Raw genomic sequence first — 17,980 nt, forward strand, 5'->3', positions numbered from 1 at the left:
CCCCGCCGCCACCTTGCGCAGGATCTTGGCCTTCTGCTGCACGTCCGCCTTGTAGAAGAAGCGCATCATCTGCACCGTCAGGTAGGGCGGCAGGCCCGCGACTGCGCTGCTGCCCTTGAACAGCACGCTGCGGCCCAGCGCCTCGCTGTTCTTCTCGCGGTCCTCCACCAGGCCCAGGGTGATGCCCTGGGATGTGTCATTGTGTGATTGGGTGTGTTGCATGTGTGTGGGTGTTGCGTGTGTTGCGTGTGTGTGTGTGTGTGTGTGTGTGGTGCATGTATTGTGAGTGTTGCGTCTGTTTTGTGTGTTGGGGGTGGGTGCGCACCTGCTGTCGTGACCTGACACTGTGCAGGCGTACCAATAGAACGGCCAAGAGCTGCGTGGGCACACGTCCAACTTGAGCAGGCCGCCTGGTATGAGGCCGCCCTGTGGCGACCCCGATGGCTTGTCCATGCAACCGCCAAGCTTCGCCCCGCCGCTGCCTGTGATGCCCCAGCCTCGCGCCTCCTGAAACACCCCGCCACCACCACGCCCGCCGCCTGCCCTTCACACCCGCTGGCGCGCCTGCCAGTGCTCCTCGCTGCTGTTGCCGACACTGGCATCGCGTGCTCCGTTCTCATGCCGCCCCGTGCTCCCCCCCTCGCCCACACACATCCCCCACCCCCCACACTCAAACCCCGCACACCTGGTGGAGGTAGTTGGTGTCACCTGCAATGTTGCACTTGAGGGTGTAGGCCGTCCCGCTCTCGTTGATCTCCTCCCCGCTCTCCTCGCTCTTGAGCTTGGTCACCAACTTCAGACCAAACAGCTGGTCCACTACTGAGCTGCCGTCCTCCTCCTGTGGCAGGGAGAGGCAAGGCGGCAAGGTCAGTCGAAGGGGCGCGCCCGGCAGGGTCCAGGAGCCGCCACAGGCAAGAGTGAGAATGGTTTGACGCTGATTAAGGCAGCAGCGTGGCTGCCTTAGTCTGTGCTGGGGACATTCAGCGTGCTCAAGTGGACGCCACTGCTGCATCGCGCTGCATCGCGCTGCGGCAGACATTTCAACCTCCTCCGCTGCTCGGCTGCCTCTTTTGAGGCCTGCCGCCTTCAATCAATCCCGACGCGTGCAGACCCACTGTCGCCTCTCCCTCCTCAGACCGCGGACAACATACAAAGGACAACTGCTTCATCTGTATAACCTGATGACTGCACCACGGCCTCTCAGCGATGCAGCTGGCCTACCCGTGGCTGCCGATTGGCATCCCTGCTGCTGACCCACTTGACGTGCAAATCATAGAACAGTCCCAAGCGTCTAGATACACCACATACCCCGGTCTCAACTGCATCACCACGCGTGCAAAAGAACTGCAGCTGCTCTTCCCATTGCCACGGCCGCTTGCACATGTTGCCTATAAACGGCCCTGCTGCTCTGCTGACCTTGTAACTGCTCCTGCTGCCTGCCTGTGCGCCAAACACACACCTTCCCCTCCCTTCCTCCCTCCCTCACGCATCCACCCACCTTCAGCTTTTCCCGCAGCGTGTACATGATCTGCGAGTAGCACTCCTCGGCGTCCTGCTGCATGTAGTCCCCCGAGTTGCCCGTCTGCGCAAACTGCGGGAACCGCTCCCGCAGCGTCATAAGAAACTTGAACGGCGGGAATGCCGCGCCCCCCTTTTTCAGGTCTGCAAAGAGCTCCTTGGTGGCCGCGACCAGCCGCCCGTCGGCGCCGGCCGCGGCGCCTGGCGGCGGCGAGTACTTTGCGAGCGCCTGCTGCAGGGCGCCGACGCTGTACAGGCACTGCACTGTCGAGTTCATGTAGCAGGTATTCCCGAGGTTAGCGAGGCCCGATCCGTAGGCCTTGGTGCCCAGGGTGTCCTGCTCGTCCTCGGGCAAATCCTCCACGAACACTGGGGCGTTCTTTGGCGCCTCGACGCTGATGGGGTCGGCGGTGCCCATCATCATGATGGTCACGCCGTCTTTGGGGACAGCTTTGCCCCACTCATCATCCTTGAGCAAGGCGCCCTTTCAAGGGGAGGGGCAAAGCGTTGGCACGCGGAGCTAGGCGTCGCATCAGGTCGCACATGGGCAGCAGCGCAGCGCCGTTGTCGTCGACGCTTTGCAGCCGGCGGTGAAAACGGACTCGACCTATTGCCATTGGTCGGGAAATTGTTCCCGCACAAAGCAGACCGCTCCGCATGCAGAAATGCCTCCAGCGCACAAAGTTGCGTGGTGCCCCGTGACCGAGATCGCAGCTCTTACGCCCAAATCAAGCGGATAAATCATGATGTGAGAACTCTGGCTGATTGCGTGCATACAGATAGGCAGCAGCACTCGCTCACCTTGATCATGACCTTCTGCCGCTCGGGCGGGACGCCGCTCAGCGTGAACAGCTGGCTCTTGAAGATCAACGGGGACTGCGTGGTGTCGACCTCGATGTCGCTGAACACCTCCTTACCCCACTTGCATGAGACTTTCACTGGAGCCATCTTGCCGCTACAAACCGAGGCTGAGGCAGCGTGTGTGTGTGTGTGTGTGAACCAAGAGGTTTAATGTACCAACGCCATGAATGCGGGTTCAAGTGCCATGTGCACAACAGGGGGGTGTTCATGAGGAAGCTGAGAGTGCCATGTCGGCTGCAGGCGAACCAACCAGACCATCTGGTGCCCCCCTGCAGGGCGAAGCAGCGGGGCGACTGTGCCAAAAGCTAGTGTTCATCCACAGTGCAATTCACTGGCGGATGAATGTCAGAATGTTTGGAAGGTGCTTACCGGCTAAATTGCTCGAGCGTCAACCGCAAAAACTGCCTCGACGTCCGTGGCCGGTCACTGTGTAGAGTGCCTGCTGCACCCCTTTGGACCTCGACTGACCTTCTCAACTGTGGTGACCTCAGGCCACCCCTTCAACACCGCACGGCACATGGACATGGCTATGTATTGCATCAAGAACGTGCTATTGAAGAGCGCACACGGCGCGCAAATGCGCAAGCGCAGGGTGCAAGCACTCGCACGAAAAGGGCAGAGCCCATGAGGGCAGGGCAGGGCGGTTGATGATGTGTACATGCAGGCGAAATGCGGGCGCCTAACGCATCCCGCATGCGCATGCGGCGGCATGCCCCACCACTGCCTGCACGGCAAGCGAAGCAGCATACAGGTTGCTCCGGCCGCAGAGGCACGGCAAAACAAAGCCGCACAAGGCCTGGTGTACATCCGTCGGCCCATGAAGGACCAAGGCAGTATCTGTGTGCGTAACGGTTCGGCTGGAAGTGTGCTGGCTGGCTGACCCCGCTCCCCTGCCGCAAGGCTTCCGGGGGGCGCCTCCCAGAGCCCTGGAAACGGAGAGCGACGCACGCGGCTGAGTCCCATCACTCCAGTGGGGCGGCAGGACGCAGCACAGAGGCCGCTTCAGCGCCGTCCCGTGAGCGACGCAGGCGCATGCGTGTGCCCGGCGTGTGCGACAGCCTGCTGCCTCTGTCTCGGATGATGGAAGGGATCAATAAAAGCCTAGATCAGAGGGCAGAGCCCGCCAGCCCCAATGCTCAACCTGCACGCATATGACATGGCACTCTCCTTCCCTCTGTGCGTGTGTGTGTGGCAGGGGACGTACGTAACGCGGTGTTCGAAAGCTTCCAAGGCAGTGGGCACGCTTGTGCACGCGTGCGCCTTGGGCAGATGTCTGGATTCCGCGCTCGTGATCATACACGAGCCCTTGCGAATAAGAGTCCAGGTGAGAAGGCATCAACGGCACAGGCACGCGCCGTTGCTCTCTAGGCTTTGGCGGCGTGCAAGCATATTCGAGGAGAGGGGGCGCTTGCGGGGTGCAGCGGGGCTCACAGGCCTCGCGGCACCGGTACAGGGTCGCAAAGCCGGCGTGGGGCGCGGGCGCCAGAGTTGGGGCTGGCAACTCGTCGCCGCCACCGCCAGCCGCATGCGGCGCAAACGGGGTCGATTGCGTTGCGGAGAGGGGACAAGGTGGTGGTGGTGGTGATGGTGGTACAACTGGGCACATGCCAAGGGCCTACGATGAGTGCAGAGGCGCGGCGCTCACTCGTGGTCTCAGCTGATTGAGGTTCCATCGAGGCCGCAAGGCTGAACCAATGCAGGGCCTTCCTCAGCGCGGCACCAGCGCCTGTCAGAGGGAGCCGCCTTCAGCGCCGCCGACCCGGCCCAGCCGGCCAGACCAGCGCCCGATCAGCACGCCTGTGCTACAAATCAGGCATGAGCCGCCCCGCGAGTTCCGCCCGTGCCGATTTATTGCAGGCCGGGCCGCCGATGCAAGGCCAGAAGACAAGAACAGTGGCAGTGCGAATTCTAGCACCCTGCCTGTAGACTCGCTGTCTTTGGCGCGCGCTGCGCCAGCCGCAGCCACCGCAAAATCTTCGCCCCGCGGCGGGGCGGGCTGCCGCCAGCCCTCCGTTGCTAATCAATCCAGCTGTGCCGAGGCGTGCGCCTCAGGCGTCGTCCTCCTCCTCGCTGGAAGACAAAAAGGCGCCTTCGCTGTCGCCGTCGCCGCCGTCCATCTTCTCGTCGCCGTCCTCGCTGCTCTTGTCGCCGTTGCGGGTCGCAGGGTTGCGGCTGTTGACGACCTCGGGCGCCGCATACCGGCGCACGTACTCTGCATGGAGTTTTGCAATGCGTGGGGCAGGCAAGTGACTTGGGGCGCATGAGGAGCAAGCTCGTGAGTAAGAGAAGGCGACACGTGCAGGCGTGAGGTTCTGGCTGGCAGTAGCCCGCGGCTCCTACAGCCCGTGCCGGCGGCAACAGCAGACAGCTGCCCCGCCCCAGCCTGCGGGGCCTGAAATCCTGGTCCGTGGCAGACGGCCGCAGTGCCCTTGAGTTTGGCCCCGAGCAGCGGGCCGGAGACACACCCTTGACGCGCGCGTTGTACGCAGCGGGATCCCTCATCAGCAGCGCGGCCGCCTCCCCGTTGAGGGGGTCCGTCGGGTTGGGGTACAGCAGCAGCTGCGGCAGGAACACCTCGAACACGTTGATCAGGTCTGGGAGGGCGGGCAGTGAGGGGTCGTGTGGTGGGGTTGTCAAGGCACGGGTGGTGAAACCCTGGACAGGTGGGGGTCGGCTGCACGCCGCGGCGCCGCGGACCCGCGACCATCAAGCTCAGGAAGACCAGATGCATGCCAGCTTGCTGGCTGCAAGCAGCTGCGATGTGTCGTTTCCCGCGCCGCGGTCTCCGAGGCTGCTGCAATCATGGTCCGCGCACCAAACATCGGGCTCCAGGTCTGGTTGATGACGTCCAGGCAGACAGAGCCCGCCCTGCAATCCAAACGCCGCGCCAAGGGGGGGGGGGGTGGTCGCGCAGGCGTGTCAAACCACGGGCCACATGCACGCCACCAAGCGGCAGAACACCTGCCCAGGTAGCCACGACCTGCATATGCCCCTACAGGTCCCCGGCCAGGCCCCCACAGACTGTCCGCGCACCCCTCATCGACGTTGGGGTGGTAGATCTTGTTCACAAACCCTATAGAGGGGGACTTGTAGGGGTATGACTCTGGAAGCTCGACGTGCACCTTCCACACGCCCCCCTCGTAGGGGCTGTCCTTAGGGCCACCAAACTCCACTAGGGGGGCGGGCGTGCAGGAGCGTCGGGGAAGAGGGGCGTGTCTGCAGCCTGGACGGCGGGCTGCAATGTTGGCTGTTGACACATGGGGGGCACGCCACGCCTTGCTGAGGTGTTGTGCGGCCGTGCATGCGCACCCCTAAATCGCCCTGAGAGCCACGAACCCTGATGGGACGCCGTCTGCGGGGGCGGGCGAGCTTCGCCAAGGCGGCGCGCCCCTGGTCAGCGCTCACCTGTGAACTCACAGATGTTGTCGTCCACAAGCTGCAGGCAAAAGGTACGTCCAGTGCAGCAAACAAGGCGCAAAGCGAACAGGAAGGGTCCGTTTGTTGGGCAAGGGGCTTTGGTGTTATTGCGGCTGCGCGCACCGAACGCTACCATGGTGGAAGCATGGGCGGGATGGGTGCTGACAGCTGGCAACCAAAGCCAGTCCGACCCCATTTCCCAAGATGCATGGGCCACTCACGTCCACATTCCAATCGCTCATCATGCTGAGAGGCAGGGAGACGAAGGCAGGCGCCAGCAGTGTGAGGGTGCATTGAAGCGTGGCACAACCGCCCCAAGCCCCGCGTCAGGGCAGCAGGGCTGGCACCCGCAGCAGCTGGGCTCGCACCCAACTGAGAAAACACACCGGAATTGCTGGCATAATACAGAGCTTACTGAGGCTTCCACGTGCGCGGCATGTGCGGCGCCAGTTGTGCACGCGCGCACCGCGCGGCATGTGCGTTACTACACCTTTCCTCTGCCCGTCGCCCCGCGCCCCACAGCACTGCCTAAGCGGGACCACGCGCTACTCACAGCTTCATCACGTCCATATCCCTGCGCTTCGACGGGCTGGCGCTCATCTTGCTGATGCAGTGCGATGTGATAGCTGACTGAACCACACCCGGACTCGCTGGCTATGGCTGAGCGGACAGACAAGAGGCCGACGCGGGATGCGCACCACCCTAGACAGTCGCGGGCAAAGAACAGGCCTAGGGGACGCGACGATTGGGGCAGGGACACGTTTGCTGAGGATTGCTGGTAAACCTGAGTGTGGAGAAGAGTAGCTGGAGGGTCGGACAACTGATGAATGCTCAAACTGAACGTGGTGCCCGAGCGGAGGCCAAATACGTGAGCTTGCGGGAGCCAGGCAGGCTGACCACAGTAGTCAGGGGGGCTACTCCACGGGTGCCGGTAAGCGCGCGGAGCTGCCATTGTCATATATACGTTCGTGATCGGCGTCGGAAGCCTTGCACTTGATTGGCCTTTGCTTGTCGGATCCACGACGGATCACAAGCGCAAATTAGCATATATGCGGCAATATTATGTGGCTGTGAGCACAAGAGAGGCCAAGCTGGTATGCAGGATCTGGAAGACTAGCTGTTGCCCGTGCTCGCGCACACAGCACGACCAGCATTGGGCTGGTGTGTGCGCTGCCGACCGCGCGCGCCTGGATCGCCCCGCGCCAACCTCACTCGGTGCATTCTTGCGCAGACCACCCTGGTGGAGCTGCTTCAGGCGCTGCAGGCCGACGCCAGCGGCGTGGCGCTCGCGGTAGCGTGCGGGTCGCGGGACGCCCTTGACGAGGTCGTGGCTGCGCTTGCCGAGTGCGGCAGCTTTGCACTCGCCGTGCTGGTAGGCTCCTCCCTCATGTGGCCACCATATCATATGGCCCTGCAGTGGCTCTGAACACATGAATCCGCCGATGTTTTCAAGCGCATGCAACGTTAGATGTCGATAGCTGACATATGATGGGACGCATGCGATCGCTCACTTGCAGGGGTGACAAACCCTTGCTCCTTTCGTCGGCCCTGCCTGCCAAAGCTCACTTTGGCGGCCCCCATCCTCTTGCCACCCCAGCACTCAGACCTGCAGGTGTCTGAGATCGAGCGGCGGGTGGCGCGGCTCAAGCAGCACGCGCAACACCAGCAGCAGGGGCGCGACAAGGAGCAGCAGGGCAAAGAGCGGCCGGCGGCCCTGCCTCAGCAGCAGCAGCAGCAGCAGCGGCAGCAGCAGCAGCAGCAGCAGCAGCAGCCAGGTTTGGAACAACAACAGCAAGGTGCAGGCGGTGGGCCCGCTCGGCCGCCGCAGCAGGTGGGCCCCCTCCTGGGAACCCCGCCTGCGGGCAGCGATGGGCAAGGAGGCGGCGGCAGCGGCGGCGGGGACACGGGCGGCGAGGACCCTGAGTTCGATGCACCCGGCCAGGCGTCCCTGGTGCTCGCCGCGACGGACGTGTGCCTGAAAGTGCTCCCGAAGGAGCTGCTGCCCCTCGGCCTCCCGCTGCTCATCCAATACGACATACCCACAACCAAGGTGGGCCCCTCCAGCACGCTCTCCCCATTGTGTATCCACCTATTGCAGCCGACACAGCGCAGGGCAAGGGAATCAAAAATCCCAGATGGGGCTTCAGCGCGCCAAACCTCCAAGGCACATCTTCACAGGTCCCCTCTTGTACCGCATACATCACAAAATGGGCTCACCCCGCCAATCTTGGACTTCCACTCAGGAGGTCTTCACACGCCGTGTGTCCACGGTCTTTGGCGGCAGCAAGGAGCGGCGGCGCATGCAGCGGTCTGTTGTGATAGACTTTGTGGCGGCGGGGGAGCTGCCGGCCTTCAGGGCGCGTGAGCGGTTCAGCACCACACCGGTCCTCGAGATGCCGGTGCACGTGCCAGATATCCTATAGGCCGGTCCGTATATAATCCCTGCTGCCGCACCTGCTTCTTGTCGTCGGCGGCGACGCTGCTGCTGCTGCTGCTGCCGCTGCTGCTGCTGCTGCTGCTGCTGCCGCCGTTGCCGCCGCCGTTGCTGCTGCCGCCGCCGCCGCCACCGCTGCTGCTGCTGCTGCTGCTGCTGCTGCTGCTGCAAAGCAGTTCTTTCACTCGTTGTGTGTCTTGCCAGAGATGCAATTTGTGTGATTCGCCTTGACATACACATGACAAACGGATATTGGAGGAAGTACGCCAGCAATTTCGGTCATGTGCACTTGTCATCCAATTTGTTATGCCAGGCACGTGCTGTTGCCCTCATGGTAGCGCCGCCTCTGTCAGCACGCATGCCGCAAGACGCCATGCACCCTGCTTGCAATCCCTCAGCGTCGCCGCGGCGCTGAGCGGCTCAGAGTAATCATTACTCATCCAAGTCGTCCAGCGCGTAGGCGCCCGCCCCATGCACCACCGCATACTCGAGCCGCTCCGCCAGCACCTCCTTGCAGCGCGCACGCAGCCATGCGCCACCCTGAGCCGCCCCGCCGGCGCCCGTGATGCCGCGCTCCCATCGCTCAACCCTGGGCGCGTTTGCCAAATCCTCCGCCGACCCCCACGCCACGCCCGCGATCGCTGCCCCTTGCCGGTCGGCGGCCGACGCTGACATCAGCGCCGAGTAGTAATCCGGCAGCTCCAGCGTGTTGGTGCAGGTGTGGGCCTGCGGCAGCATGTGGAGCGCCGCTCGGCGCTCGGCGGCGCCTAAAGCAGTGAAGGGAAAGCTGATGGTCAGCGCCTCTGTGCCCTGCATGGGAAGCCTGCGTGTGTATGCAACAGGAGGTGCGCATCATGGTTGATCGGTGCGCTGAGTACATGCATCAGGTGCCTGGCGGGGCACGTGGCTCGTTTGTGCGCACCAATCATAGCTGCATCGCGTTGGTGGGCCGCAGCCACAAAGTTCATGCAGCCATGTCCTTTGAGGCTACTGCGTGCTGGGCACTCGGCCACACTGCTGGGCACTCAACCACACACCTGTCGGTGCCTGTTGTGAACCGCAGGAAAGCCGCAACCAACGCCGGCGGCCACCCGTCCAGCACCTCCCACAGGCACTCGGCCACCACCGCCTCGCTCCTGCCGGACACATCAAACAAGCCGCCGCCATAGCTGGTACCGCTGCCGTCATTGACGGCGCTGCCGCCGCCGTGGGGTTCGTCCTCAGGGGCGAGGCCTTCGCGCTCTGAGACAACGCCTTGAAGCACCACCCTGAACGCGCGGCGCACGGCAGGCCCGGTCACGGGCTGGTGCGCGCGGCTGCCGCAGACCGCGGCTGCCAGGGACGCGGCGTCCATGCAGCAGGTGTCCAGAACCTGCCAAAGGGGGTTTGAGAAGACCATTGATCCTGATATTCTGCACTGGTAAATGCACATCATATTCTGCCCAGACAAAGCATCAGCCTGCTGCAAGTGCTCGGCCGCCTTGTGCAGGCCCGAGCAGCTTCACTGGCCAGGGCAGCTTCTGAGCAGTTACTGTGGAAGCCTCCAGAGTTCCCATCCAGCAGCCCACCTCTCTCGACGCCGCACTCCAAAACCCCAGCTCCAGGGCGCCAAACTGCCAAGCCACGTCCTCCACCAGCAGGCGCGCCGCAGCCGCCTCCACTAGCCGCTGCGGCTGGCCCATGGCGCCGCCCACGCCCCAGCTGCCGGCGCCCGGCGCGCCGCTGTCCGTGGGGTGGCCCTCGAACCGCGCCAGGTCTGACAGTTCTGAGGGTGCAAGCCGCAGCACGCGCTCCAGGGACGCGGTGGCGTCGGGGTCGTGGCGCCGCATGGCCTCCAGGCCCGGCTGCAAGGGGGGATGCGTTCCGTGGTCATGAGGGTGCGGTGGTGTGTACATGCCTGGAGCTGCAGCAGCCTGCAGAGTCTGCTTGTCTGCCGGCTGTCGGCGACCACCATTGATCAGTATCACATACGTAATCTGCAACCGAAAGAGTTTGCCACTTCGGGCGCCCGCACCTTGAATGCCGGCCCATCCACGAGTTTTCCAAACAGCGCCGGCGACAGCTGCACCCCGAGCGCCGCTCTGTTGGGCAGCGCCTGGGCCATGAGCCAGCCGGCAAACCAGTACGCGCGCCGCGCCGCGCCGCTCTCGGGCAGGCGGGAGTTGATCCAAAGAGTGCCCGTCGACCGCATCTCCAAAAACAGCGGCCCAGCGCCTGCCCTGCTGACAGTCCAGTCGCACGCTGCGGCGTCGGGCGGTGGGGCCTGCGCCAATGTCGCGCCGGCGCGCTCGAAGAACTCTTTCCTCGGCCCGTGGCCCTCCCCAGCCTCGACGCCTGGGGCAGCGCTGCCAGCGCCCCAGCCGCCTCCATCACCTGCTGCTGCTGCTGCTGCTGCTGCTGCTGCTGCTGCTGCTGCTGCTGCTGCTGCCGCGACTGCGTCCGCGAACCGAGGGAACAACTTGCAAGGCCGGCCTGACGGGCTGCGCCTGCTGCTGCTGCTTTTGCTGCCCCCACCAAGGCTGCTGCCGCTGCTGTCAGCGCCCCTAGGATTTCCGTCTGTATGTTCCTTGCAGATATCATTGCACACTACGTCCGGCACGACGCCTTGGCTGCACGCCTCTGCAAACGCATCCCAAAAGACGTGCTCGCGCCTGACCACTGCCTGCAGCCGCGCCTCGCCGTTGCCCTCCGCGCTGCACCGGTCGCCCTGCAGCAGAACTGCCAGCAGGGCCCGGTTGGCGGGTGCAAGGCAGGCCGCGAAGGCCGCATCGTTTAAGCCGAGGCCGTCGCGCAGGCAGCAGTAATGGCTATGCTTTTTGCGCAGGCTGACCTCGGTCTCAAGCGCGACCTGGCGTTGCATCAACGGGATGGCAGAGTAGGGCAACGGCACGGTAGGTGATTGAGAGTTGCATGCAGTGCTGAATGTGGGAAGTGACAGCAGTTCTGGCAACGTGTCGTCAAGGCGAGGCCCCTCGAGAGCTTGCCTGTGGGAAGAGCAACACGTGCAGCCAGCTTGCCAGCTGATCCGCTGCAGAGAGCACCGCAGCGGGCGCGGCGTCGTCGCCACCACTTTCGCCGTGCCGGCGGCGCCATCTCTCACACAGGCGCGCAGCTAAGGGTGCCACCGCAGCCGCCACGGCGGTCAGTTTGCAGCCGCTGTTCGCGCAGCCCTGCTCAAGCCGCTCCACCAGTTGTGCGACCTTTGCCAAGTCCTGGCCGCCTTGTGGCTGCCCATCCTCGTCAGCAGCAAGGCCGGCGGCCCTCAACAGCCCCGCCAGCAGGCTGTTCAGCAGGGCACCGGCTTCAGCAGCTGGATCCACACTGTTAAAGAAATTCCGGCGACGCATGTTGGTGGCAAGTGAGTACAGGCATGTGCTCGTTCCCTCCACACGGCCAAAGGGAAAAGGGCGAATGCAAGCAGCTTCACCTGGGCCTGCCACGCCTCTGCAACGCCGCTTCTGCTGCATGCAGCGCCTGCAGAAGGCTTGTTGTGCTGGGTTGGTCGTGCTCCGCAGCAAGTGGGGCGACGCGTCCACCAATGCCGCTGTGGCAGCACAGCACGGCGCCCATAGCGCCGCAAGGGCGGCACTGCTCCGGCCCTCTGTGGATACGACTCCTCTTTCAATTTCCAAACGCTTACAATTTTCACAGCATGCACATCTTATCAACTTGCTGCACCGGCCCGATCACAAGGTCCGCTGTCGGAGTGGTCTCAAACAGCACTGACAGCAGCAACTCAGAGCTGTGGCCATCAAGATGCGTCTAAGTTCGACATTATGGATACACAAAGTCAACCCTAGTCAACCAAACTAGATCACGTTGGTTGCAGATCGCCTTGCCACGCCAAATGGCACTTGAGGTGGTCACGGAGATAGCGAACGTCCATGAGGACAGCGTCTGCTCCATCGCTTACGACAGGGCCAAGCGCACCGTCTACACAGTTGCTGAAGGCGATAAAGCTATCAAAGTGCGCGCTTTTATGCGTTGCTGCATGTTTGCTCAGACGTACTGCCGATGCCATGCCGGATTTATGCGCTCTGTCAGCGCCACTGCTGCGTTGCTGCCGCAGCGGTTGTCCGCCAACCCAGACGCACCGCTGCCGCCCCGGACCCGCGCCGCCATGCTGCAGGTATGGGACCTCAAAGCAGGCGCCCTGCTGCGCACCCAGACGGTGCACAGGGGCATGGTGACAAGCGTCGTCTATGCGCCGGGCGCGCGGCTGCTGTTCTCGGCGGCGATCGACGGCGCGATCGGCGTTTGGACGGACAAGGGCGCGTTGCTGCAGGTGCGACGCAGTGGGTGCACCTTTCTCGCTGCCGGGCGGCACGCTCACACGACGCTGGACAGGGTCAAATGCCCATCAGGAGCTCCAATGCTGCAAATTTGATTGTTGTGCCACCACCACCACCAGCAGCAGCAGCAGCAGCAGCAGCAGCAGCAGCAGCAGCAGCAGCAGCAGAAGCATCAGCGGCAGCTGACGCGCTCATGCCAGCTCTCATGCCTGCCGTGCCGCCCTCGCCGCCCAGGTCGTGCCGACCGGCTGGCCCCTCTTCAGCCTATCCTGGAGCGAGCGCCATCAACTCCTGGTGGCAGGCGGGAACAGTGTGCTGCACGTTTTCAGCATCGACCATGCAGAGGCAACGCGCCTGCGCCACGCGCGACAAGCCGGCCAGGCCGGCCCCCGCCCCACCGCCAATGGCGGCTCGTCGGGCAAGGCGGCCGCGCCGCCCTCCGCTGCAGCAGCGGCGGCGGCGGCCGCTGCGGCGGCCGCGGCGGCTGCCGCGCAGGCGGAAGAGGCGCCTGTACTCCTGCGTGTCTGTCCGGCGTTCCGCGGGTGGCAGCATCCGTCGGCGGCCGTGCGCTTCGCTGCGGCCGACGCCCCACCACCGGCCGACAGCGGCGGCGGAGGCGGCGGCGGTAGCGCGGGGCGCGCGGAGCCGCGGCGGCACCCCAGCACGACGGGCAGCGACAACGGCAGGACGGCGCCGCCTGGGCTTGATGGGGAGGGTGGCGCGGCCTCGGGGGGCGACGGCGGTGACGGTGACGGCGCGCCCCAGCAGCAGCAGCACGTAATGTTGGGGCAGCGGGGGGCAAGGGAGGAGGATTACTTTGCTGCCTGCCACACAGACGTGGTGAAATGCATTGTGATCACAGACGGCGGGAAGATCTTCACGGCTGGGTGAGGCGCCACTGCAATGCAATTACGGGAGCGGGCTGTGCGAGCAGGCTGCAATGGCTGCCTAGTTAACAGGCCCTGCACAACGCGATGCTTGATGCTGCACCCTGCCAACTTGAAACGTACTCAAGCTGGCGGCATGCTCTGAGCGCATCACAACTTTGTCGGCATCATGATTTGGCCCAATTCGACCAGGTTTGACCGCGCGATCTGCATCTACGACATCGAGAGACTCTCCAAAGGGCGCGACTGCTTCCGCCGCATCCGCGACTGCGCGCGCGCCGCCATCACGAGCCTTTCCCTCGACGCTCGCGGCGGCGTGCTGCTCGCCGGCAGCTTGGAGGGCGCGCTCCGCGTGTGGAGCCTCGAGGGGAGGTGCCTCGACAAGTTCGAAGGCCTCAGCAGCCGTCCGATCAGCGCCGTTGCGGTGCCACAGACTCGCGTGTGGTGGGCGACGGGGCGGTTTGACCGGGTCAACGTGTGCGACCCCAGGGCGCCTGCAAACGTGACGCAGTACGTGGCGCAGCAGAACCACCTGCTCAAACACCAGGTGCGACCCCAAGAGGGAGGCCTGCTGCGGCATTGCAGCTCGACACCATCGCTCTTCCTGGGATTGACGAAACAAGTTGTCAGCCTCCAACACGCTCAACCTTGCTTTTCTTACACGGCGTTGTAAACCAAGAAGGTGTCGCATGTGTGCACTGGAAATTCACATTGCAGTCTTCCGTCTAATGCACGATTCAGCTTGATCATCGTGATACACCCTCAGGTGGAGCTGCTGTACGCGCCGCCTGGCACGGACCTGGTGCTGGCCGCCACGCGGGACCGGTCCCTGGTGGCCTGGCAGCACAATCCAACAGCCGCACACAGGTGCGTGGGCGATGATCACGTCAAACCGCGGGGCCACGGCGCGTCGGGATTCAGAGGGACACTGTGTGCATGCGCAGATGCACCCCTTTACACCATCAACCTGAACCCCGAATCCATCACATTGCAAAACGATCTGTGCCTGACCACCTCCCTCGCATCCCTTGGCACTTACTTGCTGGCACGCCAGCCGGCCCTCCAGCTTGCAAGGCCAAAACGCGCCGCCACAAGAGCTCGACTATTGTTTTGCATCCGCTCACACGTGCAGGGTCTTCAAGGCCCACGAAGACTGGGTGGAGGGCCTCGTGGCCTCAAGCACGGGCCCAGATCCCACTGATGAGCGCCTGTTCAGCTTCTCGGCCGACGGGGCGGTGCGTCTGTGGGTGCTGGATGCGGAACAGGCCTGCGACGTCTACCGCCTCCTGGTGGGGGTATCTTGCTGGGACAGTGCATTGTTGCGGGGCAGCGCAGGGGTGCCAGTGTGCATGGCGTTGGCCGCTATCTGCCGTTATCCACTCTGCCTATTCAAACTGAACAGTTGCTGTGCAATCAACCGGGCAACGGGCGAAGCAGCTGCCTTTGATGTGGGCCGGCAGGCAGCCTGCCCATGGGCAAGAGCCTTAGACTACTCAAGCTCCCAAGCTCAACGCCCCTGATTGCTGCACGCCCTGACTCGCAAATGCGCCCGACCCCACAACAGGACGAGGTGCCCCTGGCCCCCTCCAACGTGCACTGCCTGGTGTTCCAAAAAGAGCGCGAGTGCCTGATCGCCGGCTGCGCAGATGGCGCCGTGCGGCTGCACTTTTTGGACGGCCGCGTGCCCATCCACAATGACGTCGCCCTGCCGACGGTGCTCACAGGTGAGCGTGGGGTGATCGGGCCTCGCTGTTGGCATACGACTGGGCTTTTGGCTATTGCCAGGTCCACCCTTGCAACAAGGGGGGCAGCGCGGCGTCCGAATGCGACTGCAGTCTGCGGAGGCGGCCGCGCGCAACTGCATCAAGCCGTGAAAAACAAGGCAAGCAGCAAACTTGCAGATGAGATTAAGGCACTGCATTAACCGGTTGGCGCAGCTGACCCCAGTCTCCAACCCAACCACACATGCATTTGTCGGTCAGGCCACCAGGGGGTGGTGTCCGGTCTGGCGCTGGTGGGCCCTGACATGCTGCTGAGCGCCGGCCACGACGGCACCCTCAGGCTGTGGGACCTCGCTACGATGAAGCAGCTGCTCGTGAGCGGTTTGTTTTGTCAGCAGTTGCACTTGCAGGGCCACATATGCTTGTTGCGGTCACATAAATGCGGCCACGCAGGATGGAGGAGGCAAAAGGGAGCATGCTGGTTGTGGGGTAATTTGTCTGTTCCGGTGACACGACACGACGCACGATGGCGCGCCTGCACGTGCATGATCATCCGAGTCATCCTTGTTTCCTGTGAGAGGCTTGCAGCAAAAGCCAACAGCCCAGGACCCGCCCGGCGCCGTTGCGCAGGTCGAGGCCGGCAGCTCGCGCCGCACGCCGGTGACGTGTCTGGAGTGGTGCGCGGACAGGCAGGAGGCTGCCCTGTGCGTCCAGGGCAGCCGCGCATATGTCTGGAGCCTCAGGCGGCCGCAGGCGCCCACGCTGCAGCTGGTGCTCGACCACTTTGAGAAGAAAAGCGGCGATGACGACGGCGGCGGCGGCGGCAGCAAGGACCAGGCCGCGGCGGGCAGTGGGGCCGGCGGCGGCGGCGGCGACGCTGACATCATCCCGGTCAAAAAGTCAGACATGCGGTGGCTGACCCGGTCGGACCTAGAGGGGCTGCCCTCTCAGGCGGAGCGGGAGGCGGCGGCGGCGGCGGATGCGGGGCGGCGGGCGGCGCTGCCTGAGCTTGTGGCGGAGGCGATAAGGGATGCGGCGGTGGACGTTCCCGAGGTCACGCAGGTGCGATTGGGGTTGAGCTGCTTGGCGTCCGCAAGGGTTGAGGAGGTTATTCTAGGTGTTGACACGCAGGTCAATGGGGAGGAGGGAGAATGGTTGCAGGCAGCGTGGTTGTTGGGCAACGTATGTGATAGGGGATAGTGGGGTGTTAACGAATGGGGTTGGGGGTCGGTGGCATCAGAGCTCGCCCAGATGGGACCCAGTGCTGGGTTGGGGCTTCAGGTGTGCTTATCTGGGGTCAACCCAGGATTCATGGCCTGGGCCCGTGCAAATGTGCGGCTTGAACTGCTGGAGGGATGCGGTGTGGCTGAAAGCTGTAAGCACTATGGTTGCTGTTGGCAATTGCGATCACGTCAGCAAGTCAAGCTTTTGCCAAACCGGCTTTGCTGCTGCTCCTGCTTCAAGCCCGTGAACATAGTCTATTGTTTGTGATCATATGCAGCCCACAAACCTGCGTACACATGCGCACGCCCGCGCGCTCGCACGCGCGTACACACACACACGCACACATACACATACACACATACACACACACAGATCCGCTGGGCCGGCTTCCGTGACTGCTGGGTGACGTCGGCCGACGATGACGTCATCAGGACCTGGTCTACTACCGGGAAGCAGCTGCAGTCCCTGCCGTCGAAGGGTGGCCGCGTCAACTGCCTGTTTGTCGACGAGGCACACGGCGCGGTGCTTGCGGCGGCGGCGAACAAGTGTGTGTATGTTTATGGTTTGGAGGATGCCACACCCCTGGCAAGGTAGGGTGCGTGGCACGAGTCCTATGATTGGGAATGTGGGATTAGATGTGCGCTTGTGTGCGTGCGTTTTTTGTACGTGTGCATGCGTGTGTGTGTGTGTGTGTGTGTGTGTGTGTGTGTAATTGACTGTGTGTGTGCGCGCGTGCGTGCATGCGCGCGCGCGTGTGTGTGTGTGGTGTGTGTGTGGTGTGTGTGTGTGTGGTGTGTGTGTGTGTGTGTGCGTGCGTGTGTGTGTGTGTGTGTGTGTGGTTGCGGGTGCAGACAGTGAGGTGTACTCAATTGGTTGTGTACTGAGGTGAGCAGCGTATCTGCCTGGAAGGCCGCCGCTTGCACGTGCATAACCTGCGCTTGATACATGCTCGCGGTCCAGCACGCCAGCAGCGGCGCCCCCGCCTGCGCTGCCGCCCCGCAAACGCTGCACCGCCTCCTGTTCCCGACAAATGTGTGCTGACGAGTGCCCCGCTTGCTTTCCTGGCAAATCACAAAGGTACTCTGGCCACGACGACGTGGTCAGCTCCATCTGTTTATTGGGAGCCCTGGACATGTACATAACAGGTGCGTGAGGGTGCGTGTGCGTGCGCGTGTGCGTGCGCGTGTGCGTGTGCATGTGTGAGTCAGCCAATGCGAGTGAGCCCTGTATGCATCAGCCATGCGTTCTGCTTCACCGAGGAGGCGCGTGTTCTCGTTTCAACAATCTGTGTAGACGCCGGAGGGCGCCGATGGGCATACAGAGCATGCGCGGCTGATGCGTAGGGCGCCGTAGGCCGCCCTGCTGGGGGCGCGTTTGTTGTAGGCAACGCCGTGCAAGCGGCGCGGCAGGGAAGCCGTAGCATTGCTGCCTGTTTGTTCCAATGCGTGGTGTGAACCTCATCTTTACAGGCAGCTGGGATGGCTCGATGCGCTTGTGGCCGCGCCCAGTGCCTGGCGGCCCTGCCGCGGCCCCCAGCGGCGCGGCGGCCGGCGCAGGCGGCCTGCTTCTAGAAGAGAGCGCCGATGGCGAAGATGCCAGCAGCGCGGCCGCCGCCGGCGGCGCGGC

At 63.7% G+C, this 17,980-nt stretch overlaps 5 protein-coding genes across 5 annotated transcripts; 2 read left to right on the top strand and 3 right to left on the bottom strand.

Annotated features, from left to right (window-relative positions):
* Positions 1-685: 685 nt before the first annotated feature.
* MNEG_6161 (ubiquitin carboxyl-terminal hydrolase 14) lies at positions 686-2,466 on the bottom strand (the record flags this gene model as incomplete). Its single annotated transcript, XM_014045361.1, has 3 exons — positions 686-838; positions 1,499-2,002; positions 2,320-2,466. Coding segments are annotated over 3 exons (804 nt in total), but the record flags the coding sequence as incomplete, so codon positions are not given.
* Positions 2,467-4,427: 1,961 nt separating this feature from the next.
* MNEG_6162 (ubiquitin-conjugating enzyme E2 H) lies at positions 4,428-6,396 on the bottom strand (the record flags this gene model as incomplete). Its single annotated transcript, XM_014045362.1, has 7 exons — positions 4,428-4,591; positions 4,845-4,973; positions 5,195-5,247; positions 5,413-5,551; positions 5,785-5,815; positions 6,018-6,042; positions 6,350-6,396. 7 exons carry the CDS (start codon positions 6,394-6,396, stop codon positions 4,428-4,430), a joined length of 588 nt encoding a protein of 195 aa, XP_013900816.1.
* A 449-nt stretch (positions 6,397-6,845) lies between these two features.
* MNEG_6163 (hypothetical protein) lies at positions 6,846-8,219 on the top strand (the record flags this gene model as incomplete). Its single annotated transcript, XM_014045363.1, has 4 exons — positions 6,846-6,866; positions 7,028-7,168; positions 7,394-7,846; positions 8,040-8,219. The coding sequence occupies 4 exons, from the start codon at positions 6,846-6,848 to the stop codon at positions 8,217-8,219; spliced, it is 795 nt and encodes a 264-aa protein (XP_013900817.1).
* A 443-nt stretch (positions 8,220-8,662) lies between these two features.
* On the bottom strand, positions 8,663-10,421 carry MNEG_6164 (ubiquitin-protein ligase; the record flags this gene model as incomplete). Its single annotated transcript, XM_014045364.1, has 4 exons — positions 8,663-9,053; positions 9,268-9,602; positions 9,799-10,074; positions 10,245-10,421. The coding sequence occupies 4 exons, from the start codon at positions 10,419-10,421 to the stop codon at positions 8,663-8,665; spliced, it is 1,179 nt and encodes a 392-aa protein (XP_013900818.1).
* A 1,992-nt stretch (positions 10,422-12,413) lies between these two features.
* Positions 12,414-16,948, top strand: MNEG_6165 (flagellar associated protein; the record flags this gene model as incomplete). The annotated part of the gene is made up of 10 exons (XM_014045365.1): positions 12,414-12,515; positions 12,642-12,736; positions 12,852-13,409; positions 13,602-13,956; positions 14,176-14,276; positions 14,542-14,698; positions 14,974-15,133; positions 15,392-15,504; positions 15,761-16,192; positions 16,727-16,948. The coding sequence occupies 10 exons, from the start codon at positions 12,414-12,416 to the stop codon at positions 16,946-16,948; spliced, it is 2,295 nt and encodes a 764-aa protein (XP_013900819.1).
* Between the last annotated feature and the right edge of the window lie 1,032 nt (positions 16,949-17,980).

Source organism: Monoraphidium neglectum (genome assembly GCF_000611645.1).
Source record: "Monoraphidium neglectum strain SAG 48.87 unplaced genomic scaffold scaffold00978, whole genome shotgun sequence".
Taxonomy (NCBI): domain Eukaryota; kingdom Viridiplantae; phylum Chlorophyta; class Chlorophyceae; order Sphaeropleales; family Selenastraceae; genus Monoraphidium; species Monoraphidium neglectum.